Genomic DNA, 12,738 nt, shown 5'->3' with positions numbered 1-12,738 from the left:
GGCCATCTGTGTCTGGGTCAAGGCACTGCAAAGCACAGGATCTAGAGGAGGAATAGGAAACAGGCTTGTAACTGAATATTTCTGTAGGACTAACACAGTCATGCCCCACTCTTAGATGTTGTTGTGTGAGGAAATGCTCATCCTCCATACCCAGGCCTCACAGAACCTACGAATTCCTGTTGGAAATGCCTCCCCTCCATACCCATCCCTCCACAGCATTCAGATTCTATGAATTCCTGTTGGAAGTGCTTCCCCTCCCTCACTGTGGTTGTTCAACGTCCTCATGAGGGAGGCAGAGGGGGAGGCACTGATCTCTGTGGTGCCCAGTGACAGAACCCGAAGGAATGGCTTGAAGTTGTCAGGGAAGGTCTAGGTTGGATATCAGGAAAAGGGTCTTCACCCAGAGGTGGATGGCACTGGAACAGGCTCCCCAGGGCAGTGGTCACAGCACCAAGCCTGGCAGAGCTCAAGGGGGGTTTGGACAATGCCCTCAGGCATAGGGTGGGACTCTTGGGGACTCTGCTGTGCAGGGCCAGGAGCTGGACTCAATGCTGCTGATGGGTCCCTTCCAACTCAGCATATTCCATGAGTCTATGATTCCATACCCAGCCCTTCACAGAGTACACAGATTCTAGGAATTCCTGTTGGAAATGTCTCCCATCTACACCCAGCCCTTGGACCAAGGCAGCTCTACACCCCACGAGCTACCTGCTGCTCCCAGCTCCAAGGGCTAGGGAGAACAGGCTATCCAGGGGGGTTCCACATGGCTTCAAACCCAGGGAGGATCACAGGTATCCTGTGAACAGCCTCACCACAACCCTTGCACAAACACGTGTGTGAGCACAAGAGCAGACCTCATGAGCTCAGCCCCAAATTTCCAGACAAAGCCACTCTCGCTCAACTGCAACGGAGCAAGGCAGTGACTGATGTCAGGTGAAGATTTAGTCCTTTCATTTCAAATCACAGCAACTACATCAAGGAACACCTCTGCCCCATGCTGGCACAGATGGAACGCCATGCATGTGGCCCAGGACTCCCAGACAGAGAGGCAGCAGGTTTTACAGCCATCTGCTCTGTTGAGCTGCTCTTCCTCCCTGCTCCAGTGGCTGCAGAAGTGCCTGCCAGCCCCAGGAACCACTTCTGCCACAGAAGGCACACACAGCCCTGGGGTTCCCAGATGAGGGCTCACTGTGTGATGCAGCTGAAAGGCTAAGAAGGGGAAGGTTTCTTCCTTCTGCTGGTTTTGGGTGGTTTATAAGCTAGAAGGAGGTGCAGTGGAAATTAAGCCAGCTCAGAGTGGACATAAGGTACATGTGGTGTCTCCTCTGGGCTGGGCAGCTGGTGAACACATTTCTGAGAATCTCACGTCACTTCCCCACACCAGGCTCGTTTTCAGGTCCTTTAATAAAGAGTCACCAACCTAAATGAGGCAGTTATCACTGGTTATCATCTCACCACCTCTGCTCTCTGACCTTGCTGACAGTGGGCACCACGAGGCTCCCTGTGAGGCCACTGCAGAAAGGCACATACACATGGCCCAGAGAATCATGAAGTGGCTCTTGCCACTTGCATAAATAAACTCTGCAGGGTCCCTTGGGTGAAGGTGGCCCTGGCACTTGGGTGCACAGTGCAGCATCAACACTGAGCTCATTCCAGAGCAGCTCAACGATGACAATCACAAACCAGGATGGGCTGAGGGGAGCTGTGGATTCCCACTTGCCCCAGAAGGAAAAAAACAAAAAAACAAAAAAACAACAAACAACCAAACAAGCCCAAATCTATCTGCAGCCTCCAAATTCCTGCCCCTATTTTCTTAACCACTTGGTTGATATTTCAAGCTCATATGCTGAAGAGTTTTCGTAACAGGCAAATTCAGTCATTTGTCTGGAACAATGCATCTTCTGGGGTATTCAAGTGAAGCGTACACACATCCTTCCTCCTCATCCCCTCCCTGCAAGACAGCCTAATTCACAGCACTATTAGCTTATCTTTTCACTAGAAACTTTTACACACCATATGTGCAAAGGGATGATTATCCTGTTCACCCGTATCTGTTCCACTTGAAACAAGACCAGACCCAAATTAGAAAAAAACCCAAAACTCAGATAAGCCAATCAATTATGTACAAAAAAAGTCTGTTTTGTTAATCCCAATTAAAAAAAAAGACACTTTGAGCATCATTAAAATTAAATATTGAAAGGATACAAAACAAATTGAAAGAAGAAGCAACACAAAATCTTCCTCCCAGACCTTTTAAAATGGTAAAGAAAACCAAGTAAATACTCCTTTCCACCTGAAAGATTACAAAAATTCAAAGGACTGACTGAACTTAGAGGGGAATAAATTGAGAAATAAGGAAATAAGAGTGTATGACACTATAGACATTACCTGTTAATCAAAGATTTATAGGTCATCTGCACCCCTCAGCTGGCTGCTGGCATCTTGGTGTGTCAGAAGAGAATAGCCCTGTAAATACCATGCTTTTTTTACAGCCCTCAGTTTAAAAAGGCTACTGAAATTTGTCTTTTCAGTTCAGAGTGACCAACCTGCAACAGCTCTTCCCATTTTACAAAATACTGAGCTCTGCAATGTTTGCTGGCTCAGGCAGGGCAAGGGAAGGCTAGAGACCTCTACAAGCTCAGCCAAAGGTCTTCACAAAAATTAAGAGTGCCAAAACACCCAAAAGCCACTTGGAAACAGCTTGCTGTGAGGATTTGTGAACCATCTTCTCACCTTAAACATCACCTGGAAAGCAATATGGATTCAAAGAGACTGAAACCTAAAGCATCACTGGCTTACACCTCAGTTACCTCTTCTCTGAGCTTAGATTGCCTTTGTTTTTTTCTTCCCCTTCCTCCTCAATACTGACTGACATCTGCTTGCTCAGGGCTGCTTGAGAGCTGCTTCCATTTTGTTCTCTTTTTATGCAGCAACTTCCCTGATTTTAAGGACAAAAAATATTAATTTCACATACTGTGGCTAACCATAGGCAACACACTTGGCTACCCTTGTAGTGAGCTTGATGATTTGTCCAAGCTACAGTCTCGCCCCTGAGCCACTGCAGATGGAGACAGGCATTTATATCAGCTTCATGAAAATGCAAATATCCAAAGTCCCTCAGCCATCTGGGGTCAGAAAGTTACACCGGGGAGCTACGACAGGACGATGGCAGCTGACCCTTCCAACCCTCCAGCTCATGTTTTCACCTCAGCTCACATCGCCTCAGTGTGCAGCCCAAGCATGGACGTCCAGCAAAGTTCACAGATTAGAGTCAGAAATGTCAGTCTGATCTTGTTTCACCTCCTGCCTGCAAAAAAAACCCCTGGCCTCAAATGTTCCTGCAATGAAGTGCCCACTGCAAGGTGCCACTGCAGATGTCAGAAAAAGCAGAGATTTTCCGAGCGGGCCGTGGAGGCCTCGCACGTCAGGTTTACTGACAACTGGAACCAGCAACAACTGGATGTGGACACTGTCAAACCACAGGAAGAGGCACTTTCAACCAGCCTGCCTTTATTCTGTGCTAGACAGGAGCCAGAGGAAAGCAGAAACTGGCTGTCCCTGCTGTAGGCACAAAGCCAACACGAGGGCACACGGCACACACACCTGCAGGATCTACACTAGAGAGTGAAGGGGAAGAGAGGAAATTCCCCTGTACCTCCCTGTCCAAGAGTACCCCAAAAACTAACCTGCCACCCCAGGTAAAGAACAACTCAAGCTCCTTCCAGCCTGAGTTGCAGAGCCTTCCAGCAGAGTGGCTTGGGGCTAACACAGGTGTCAATTCTCAAGAATAAGAGAAAAAGTGTCAATGCCTGCAGAAAAGTATCCAAGACATGCACTTGGCTGTCACGTGAATGCATGCAAGGAGTTGTGCCTCCACAGAGGGAATGCTGGGGGTTCAGAGCCTGGGAGTGGATCAAAGCCATTCTCCGTGCTCCCAAAGGGCTCCCTCCCAGTGCCTTTCAAAGAACATCAAAGAGGCCTCACAGCTTCCTGAACGCCCACCAGCACACTCCAAAGTCTGTGTCAGGGCACTTGTTCATCTCCCAGAGCCCTGGGAAGGCTGTCACTGCCTCTCCAGCCTCCCTCGCCTCCACCACACCAGGCTCTGCACTGTGCTCTGCCCATTTGGTGACACTGGAGTGGCTGGTGGACAACCAGGCTGATGCTGGAGATCCCCTGGGGAGACCACAACTGAGGACTCCCCTGGACATACAAGGGCATTTCGACCTCCCTTGTGGCACCTGGGGGCAAGGGGTGGGTGAGCTGCCACCTCTCAGTCCCACCAATTTGGCTCGTGGGCCCTCACTTAAAAATGATGCTCCTCTTGAAGGCTCCAGGTCAGCTCTAGCAATTCTAGGAGGTGAAATGCAGGCTCAATTCTCTAAAGAACAGGGTCCCATGACAAGATGACCATGGTGACCCTGGCAGAACTGCCTGAGTTGCCCCAAGATCCAGTGGAGGTAGAGAGAAGCCTTCCCCTTCCAAGCTGAGAGCATGACATGAGCCCTGGGCCAGAAATGGGGACAAAAAGCTGCGTGCCAAAGAGCAGGCTGCCCTCATAAAACGGGACCAGTTCCATGATTATACTGTCCTGGAGTCCCAGGCCAGTCCTGCCTGCTCGTCATTATCTGGAAGGACGCTCGTTATAGAAAATCACATCCCGCTGCCAAGTTCTCGTGTCTCACTATTTTTGGAACAACAGGGGCAGGCTCTGAGCTTCAGCAACTGTCAGCAGAGCCAGAGGGAAAGCAAATCCATACAACGATCAGGCTGGCTGACCGGGACAGCGCTGGGAACAGCATCGCCTGGGGGACAGTCCCCTGGAAGGACACTTTGGTCTCCAGAAAAGGGATAAGGGCAATAAAAGTAAAACCCAGAAGCTATTCAACACTGTTGGCATGGGAAGCTGATCTCCTCCACCCCTCTTCATTCTCATGCATATGAGTGGAGACAAAAGGATTTAAAAGCAAACCACCTGTGCAGGAAGGATAGCTGCTAAACCCCAAAGAACACAGGACTTACTGCAAACTGATTTTAATTAAAACATTCCAGCATTCACATTCCCCAGGATTGTATTACTAACTTAGCTATTTATACATTTAGCCTCTATCACCCCTCCTAGGACAGTATTGTTGAGGTGTTGGATGACACCAGTGTCAGGTAAAAGGAAACAAACACTTTTTGGTGCTTGTCACCCTTAATGCAGGATCCACGATTATCCACAGGTCCCAGCACCTGTCAGCAACTCACAGATTACTGGAGCAGAAGCATAATCCTCTCTGGCACTAAAGAATTATTCTAAGGCCCTAGAAAAAGCAGAGGTAAATGGCTTAGGCAAGGTGGAAAGCTCCCAAGGCAAGGCCTTAAATATAAAAAAAAAAAAAAAATAAAAAAACAGAGAAGTGGTGAGGAAGGAAGACCTCCCATAGATGCAGCTGAAGCAGGATTAAAACTGCCCCCCTGCAATGGAGCATCTGGACTCCTTCCTTGCCTTTCATAGGAAAGGAATCCAGAGGTTCAAGTCCAAAACTGCCCAGCCCAGTGCTGGGCACACAGATGGCTACATCCAGCCTCTGCCAGCCTGCTGAGCTGCTGATATTTCATCTTTACACTCTGAAAACTGTGACCCACAGCAGGCAGAGACAGCCCTTGCAGCTCCTACCACCTAGTGGCTGCAGGATTCAGCCCTGATGGAACGAGGAGGCTGCCTGGAGGTCAGGCAGCCTCAGCCCACCCTGGGAAAATAAAGCTGCCCTTGCTGGAAGTCATCACTTAAGCAGCAGCTGAGACTAAGGCAGGCTCACACTGAGCACAGAGGCAGCACAAGAGAACAGAAAACCTTTCTGAAAACCATCAGTGGTTAATGTAAGCTCAGCAAAACCTCAGCCAGCTCTAAAATAGGCAAGAAGAAGAAGCAGCAGTATAGATTAACTCAGGTAACACACTGCTCTTTCGGGTACTTGTGCCTGCTCAGCGAATCATGGAATCACAGAATGGTTTGGGTTGGAAGGGATGGTAAAGATTATCATCTTTGCAATTGCAACCCTCCTCTCCTGTAGAGGGACACCTTTCCCTAGATCAGGTTGATCAGGGCTTCATCCAGCCTAGCCTTGGACACTTCCAGGGATGGGGCATCCCTGGAATAATGCTGCATTCCTGGCACCACAGGACATCACACCGTGCAGCACAGACATGTCCCAGGCTGTTAAAGTCACCCTCAGGCTGCTTAAGCCAGGGGAAGAGTTTGCTGGTTTGGGTGGGATATTGTAAAATAAACAGAATTCAAGTGGCTCTGGATCTAGCCAAATTCTCAGATGCTATGAGTGCTCTGTCCTCACACTGCAGCAGCCTCTCAGGCGCTTCCAAGAGCCTTCCTTTTGAGTTTCCATGATTTCCTCTTGAACTGGGATGAAGGAGGCTGTAACTGGACACCCCTGTGTCAGGTGCAGCCTCACCAGTGCCAGGCATGGATGGTGCCTGGCAGAATGGACAATGACTCTTCCAAGTTCCTGAAGCAGCCTGGTCCATAACTTAGCTCACATTCCATGGGGCTGCACTGCTGGCTCCAACTGAACATGGCACCTACCATAAGCCCTGTCTGCCTTCCAGCTGGGCTACTGCTGTGCCAGACAGGCCCACCTTGTCCTGATCTTATGGGATCAGGCTTTGACTTGGCCTTGACACATGGTAAGAGGCCTCAAAATGGCTAGTTCTTCAACAATTCCCAAAGGCAGGCCCTGTAGGTCATTATGTACCCAGGATCTCCATGGCAGACTGGAGATGTGTTTTATTTTTTATAACATGAACCATTAATACCACATTTTAAGAGTCTGGGCTGTAACTGTGATACATGTCATGTGGTTTCCATCTAATTGCAAACTGGGTATTTGTGCTACCATGCCCAATATCCATAAATTTTTAAATATGGCTGCAGGATGACATTTTGGATAAGTGGTTACTCTTTTCATATCTATAATGGTTTATATATTTAGATATCTTTTTCTGCCAAGGTCTTGTTAATGGAGGGGATATCCCCATGCCATACAAACAATAAACAGAAAACCCCAAGTTTGTATCAGCCTGGTTAAGCCTTCCTGGAAGGACTGTGACCAGTGAATATCCTGGTGTTGTAATAATTTCTCTACTATAGCAAAGGGGTTTAATTGTGCTTTAATAAACAATATAAACCTTATTATTCTGGACTGAAGTGGGTGTCACTGAGTGCAGACCATGGGCAAAAGACGTCATGAACCACCTTAATTTGAAATCTGCATTTTTTTGTTAAAAATGCTTCCCTTCTTTGTGTTATTCATCATCAGAGGGGAAGTGGGATTCAAGTAAAAGAGGAACCCAGGAAAGACTGGAAGTAGCAGGGTCCTGCTATACAAGCACCACTCCTACACCATTTCAAGGACTGACCAGCTCTGTGTTCAGGCACCAAGGGCTGAGGGGTTCTTCCCTCTGCTCCTCTGATGATAAGCTGGTCCAGAAACTCCTGTTCCAGGCTGCTCTACTGTTTAGCAACCTCCTTTTAATTTCCAGTCTAACTGTACCCATGGCCAGTCTAGACTCATTTAATCCTAACCAGCATCTTGACAGCTTTGTTTCCCTCCTCAGTGCCTGACATCTGTAGACATCAATCAGATCCTCTTTTTGCTTTCATTTTGCTAGTCTAAACAGGCTGAGTTCTCCCCTTTTCTTCCTCTTTGCAAAAGACTGCAATTACTTCACCAGCCCAGAAGACCTTGCCCGCACCCACAGCAGACTGCACTCAGTTTTTCTGAATGTGACAAACAGTGCTCACACAGTGACCTTGGATCTTCCCTGAGGTCATAAGAAGCACCCTGCAAGCCCAGGAACACACTGACTGTTTTCACATCCACAGTGCAAACTTACTAAGCAAAGCCATAGCAAAGGCCATAGCAATGAGTGGCAAAGTCCACATTTGACCTCAAAGAGAACACAACAATACTGGACATTCCTGATATTTCAGGAAAGCCATTACAAGTTGAACTATCACGAAATGAAAGTTTCTTTGGTTACTAGTGACAACAGTGAGCTTTAAGTTTCATTTCTGCTATACAGCACAGCTGCTCTGTGAACCATGTGAGCTGTGCATTAAATAAAACCCTACACAAACCACTCATTTCTATTAGATGAGTCTACCCAAAGGCTCCACCCTAAATGAGCACACTTCTTCACATCCATAGCTGGCTGTTGCATCACCCCGGTGAAAAGAGAAATGGGTGGGTGGCTGAATACATTTGTCTGCTCTTTTTTTGGTTTTTTAAAGGTATTTTGGGTTTATGTAGGAGGAGCAAAGCTGCAATTAAAAGGGCAAGTTTCTCCTACGTCTTGGAAGAGGAAAAAAAGCTCTACTGCCCTTTAGCAAAGAATAAAATGCAACTGGAAAGAAGCCCAGGCAGTTTTTAAGAGCTACACTGCATAAAATGCTTTGGTCCTAATAACAGCTTAGCTGAGGGATTCCCAAATTCACCTTGCCATACATGGCTGTGGCCACTGCCTCCATGTCAGCCACTCCTCCCTCCACCACCCACACCAGCAAGAGGCTCCCAGCCACCAGCACACACCAGATGAGGCTCCCAGCCCATGTTCTGTGCTCCACTTCGGTACACGGGGCACAAGAGACAGCAATGCTGCCATTTGCCTGCCCCCCACAAAAAGAAATACCAACCACACATGGATCTGACCCAGTGTCCACCCCTGTCAGGCAGACCCTTTCCAGTAACTCCAAAAGGATCTTTTGTTCAGTTCTGAGCAGTCTGCAAATGCTGTCAGAGACCGGAGGCTACCTTCAGTTCCAAGTGCAAATCTTAAAGTTTGCAGAAAACTCAAAGCAAATACAGTCTTGTTAAAAATTCAGGCAGCAACAGAGCAGAGCCTGAGATCCCAGAGGAACCAGAGGACACTACAGGTGTGCAGGTATTTGCACTTGGAAACGTTCAATGGCACAGAGATGTTTCTAGGGAAGACACAAAGAAAGGCTTTGTGCCTTACCAATTTGTTAGGGAGCTTAGAAAAGGCCAGGATTTTGCTTGCCACATGCCCAGCAGATGTTAGAGGTGCAATACAGCACAGTGCTCTGTTCATCCTCCAGCAGAGAGGTTTCTCCTGGGTCTGAGGTGGACACTGATAACAGGCCAGGGGCCAAATACACAGCAAGGTTCTTCATGCCAGCCAGTGTCAGGAGGAAGGTTGGCCACTGCCTGGCTATACTTACAGGAGTCTGGAAGCACCAGTAGAGCTTGGTGAGGAAGGGGTGGTTCCTGGCTAAGGAGAGGATGCGTTTCTCAGTCATGGTGCATTCAACGTCGTCATCCTGGAGAATGACATCCTTCTTCAGCACCTTCACTGCATACAGCTGCCCACTCTCTTTCATCTTGGCAAGCATCACCTAAAGCAAAAGTGAGGGTGAATGGCAAGGGCTGAGCCCTCTGTCTCTGAGCAGCACAGAGCCTGTCACACCTTCCCAGGCTGGAAATGTCAGTCATCTCATGACCAGGCTTGCGGACCAAAGTGAGTCAGCCTGTTAGCATGGGCACCAGTGTACAATCAATGACACACACTACTGCCTGCAGCAGGCTGCTCTGGACAGAAATACCCACATGCTGCTCCTGTCTGCCACAGGGCTGGCTGGTCAAAGGTCACCCACTGTGCCAGCACAAACTGCCCGAGCAGGGCCTTTCGTTCCACCTCTCTCCTCAGTTATAAAACTCAAACACACTCACATCAGCTTCCTGACAAAGCAGAGAAACAAAACCACCACCTCACCATGCTTGAAACTACTGCCTTGTTGCCTTTAAAGGAAAAGTCTTTACATGCTCCAAGAAATGCTGCCCAAACGGGTGTTAACACACACTTGCAGCTCCTGGTATGGGCCCTGGCATGCAGCTGTTCCTTCAGGTGCTAACTTCTTTTTTGTGATATCCAGTTCTTCACTTTGCTGTCAGCTTTCTTTCTCTTCCCTTTTCTCCCTGCTCTCTGTAACCAACTTTGTTGCACAAAGCAAGTACCACTTAGTACTTGCTCTGGAGTACCACTGGACAGCCTGTGTACCATGTTATGAAATCACCTACCTTGGGGCTTCTTAAATAAGGAATGTGGTTTCTCACAAAATAGCCAGGAATAACTCTCACCTTTCCAAAGCTTCCCTTTCCCAATACACGAAGGAAGGTTAGGTCTTTGATCCCAAGTTTGCTTGCTGAAATTTCATTAATGGTGTCGCCATCCTTCAGGCTGCCTTTTCCCTGATGTTTCAATGTAGACCTGGAAACCAGTTTCTGTGAAAGAAAGCAAAGAAGTGTCAGTCTGCAGAGGAATTGTACTTCTGCTTCAGAGGTGCTCACAGGTAGGCAATCTACCAACCATGGCATTTGGGGCCTTTCCAGGGGCACTTTATGGCTGCAGAGACAGAAAGTTGTGCTGGTAGAATCACACAGCTGCCACATGTGACCAGCCAAACTCAGCACTGTTCAGGGCTGTGCTGACATCTCAACACCATCTCCTGATCTGGGCATTTCAGGTTGTAAACCCACTGCCCAGCACATCACAGAAAATCACAGAACATGCTGAGTTTGGAAGGGACCCACAAGGATCAAGTCCAACTCCAGGCCCTGCACAGGACCATCCCCAGTAGTCAAGAGGCAAGGTTGACTCTCTCCACCCCTACTCCCCACAAAAAATAAAGAGAATGAGTGGGGAAATCCAAGTCTTCTATCTATCAGCAAAGTAAGGAAGACTGCATAATTTCTGCAATAGGCAAAGGGCTGGTGAGATTCAAAACCCTAGCAGATCTCATCTGAATTTCTTATGATTCTACTTGATTTTAAGACTCTTACTCAAAGCCCAGCTCAGTGGGACCCCACCTTCAACACATGTCTCTTTGTCCACATTTGGGCTGCTGGCTTACTCCACTGCTCCAAATTCAATGGAAAGCTGTTCATTCCCATGCCAGCAGTGAGGTGCTGCATATTCAGGAGTTGTACCAGTATTAGCACCCTTTTCTAGAGCTCTTAATTTTGAAGTACAGAAAGATCAAGCCAACCTCCGGTGCCCTCTGCTCACAGCTCTCCAGGTATGCATGTGCATACAAACGAGCACTTCTATTCAGTTTATTGGTCTGAACAAAGTCACAGGGACTTCATGAGCTCCATCTTGTGACTGCTTTGGTGTACAGCAAAGTTCCTTCTGCACAGGAGACTTGTCACCGTGGGCAAAGAACCAAGAGCAGTCACAGAAACACACAGAGGTTTGTGTTGGAAGGGACTTTCAAGATCATTTAGTTCAAATCCCTGCAGGGACACCTTCCACCAGACCAGGTTGCTCAAAACCCCATCCAACCTGATCTTGAACACTTCAGGGATGGGGCATTCACAGCTTCTCTGGGCAACCTGTGGCAGGGCCTGACCAGGCTCACAGTAAAGAATTTCTTCCTAATATATAATCTAAACTCACCCTCATTCAGCTTAAAGCCATTCAGGGTTGTTCTTACAGCACAGTCTGAACACTTTCCTAGATCCTTTATGTCATGAATAACAAGAAGACATCATTAAACACCAAGCACAGATTTTTTTTTTCCTGTTTTCATCTCCTTTTGATGTGCAGATGATACAAACAAGTGTTAACAAGTGTTGACTTTTGCAGAATGGAAAAGGGAGTATGGGATTTCCCTGTAATTCTCAGGATAACTGTCCCCCAAACTGCTACAGGGGGAAGAGCAAAGATAAGAGTTTGCTACAAACCAACTGAAATTAAAAGGGGCAGCACAGCCTAATGAGCCTGCTAGGCTGATACAGCCTGATGTGCTTGATCAATGTAGCTGGCCAATTGTATGAGAAGATTTACCACATCTGGAAATTATGGTTTGGGCTTTAACATTTTCTTTTTGTTGTGTTGACAGGGACCATAGATTTTTGGCCAGGGATGTAGTGAAGACTGAAATGGTTTCCCCAAAATCACACAGAAAAAGTAACAAAGCTGGGAAGAGAACTAGGCTTCTTCTTGAGCTCTTTTGCTCTATCACAAAACACGCATGCAGATAGCATTTGCACTTGCAGTAAAAAAAAAAAAGCATGGCATGAATTACATTGATCACTAATTAGTCAGGGGGGTCTTATTCTGCTCTCATTTGTGATAAGCAGATGAAAGAGTGTTGAAGAGTCACAGCACTGTGAAACATAAGCACATTGCAAAGCAACAGCTATAGATTAAAACCTGGATGTCAGACATCCATTTTCCAGGTGAGGCCTTTGCCACAAGCCGCAGACCTACTCCTGCAGTCCACCACCCAACGTTACCTGTCCTGTGGGAAGCTTCTGCCCCCTCCTACACCCATAGAAAGACTCAGTTGTAAATGCTTTAAATAGAGAAGGAAAAAAAGAAATACTCACTGAATTTGGGGAAATGCTTCCTGGCTGCAGACCCATGCAGGCCAAGGTTTTGGCAAGCTCTGCTGAGTTCACTCCACAGTTTGGAGCAACGTTTGCTTGGCATCGGATGTGGACGTTCATTTTACAGACTGACGGGGGCAATGGAAAGTAAAAGCAAAGGAACAATTAAAATAACTTGGAGGGGTTTAATGCTGAGAAACAATTTACTAATTCTGCTTCAGGAAATACACCCATCTGGACCTACCCTGCATCTTTAAACTAGAGGGATTTCTTTGCCACTGATCTAAGTGGAAGCAAAATTAGAACTTTAATAAGAGAATAAACTCCT

General features: G+C 47.4%; 1 protein-coding gene across 1 annotated transcript in view; it reads right to left on the bottom strand.

Annotated features, from left to right (window-relative positions):
• PRKCH (protein kinase C eta) overlaps positions 1 to 12,738 on the bottom strand; it is a 113,245-nt gene that overhangs the window by 49,869 nt on the left and 50,638 nt on the right. Inside the window, exons 7-9 of the mRNA XM_053946327.1 lie at positions 12,411 to 12,538; positions 10,158 to 10,301; positions 9,242 to 9,415 (exon numbers count right to left, since the gene is read on the bottom strand). Coding sequence (XP_053802302.1) covers positions 9,242 to 9,415; positions 10,158 to 10,301; positions 12,411 to 12,538 — 446 coding nt within the window. The remainder of the gene's footprint in view (positions 1 to 9,241; positions 9,416 to 10,157; positions 10,302 to 12,410; positions 12,539 to 12,738) is intronic.

Source organism: Vidua chalybeata, chromosome 6 (assembly GCF_026979565.1).
Source record: "Vidua chalybeata isolate OUT-0048 chromosome 6, bVidCha1 merged haplotype, whole genome shotgun sequence".
NCBI lineage: Eukaryota > Metazoa > Chordata > Aves > Passeriformes > Viduidae > Vidua > Vidua chalybeata.
The sequence above is the reverse complement of the archived record's forward strand: the minus strand, read 5'-3'. Positions and strand labels throughout refer to the sequence as shown.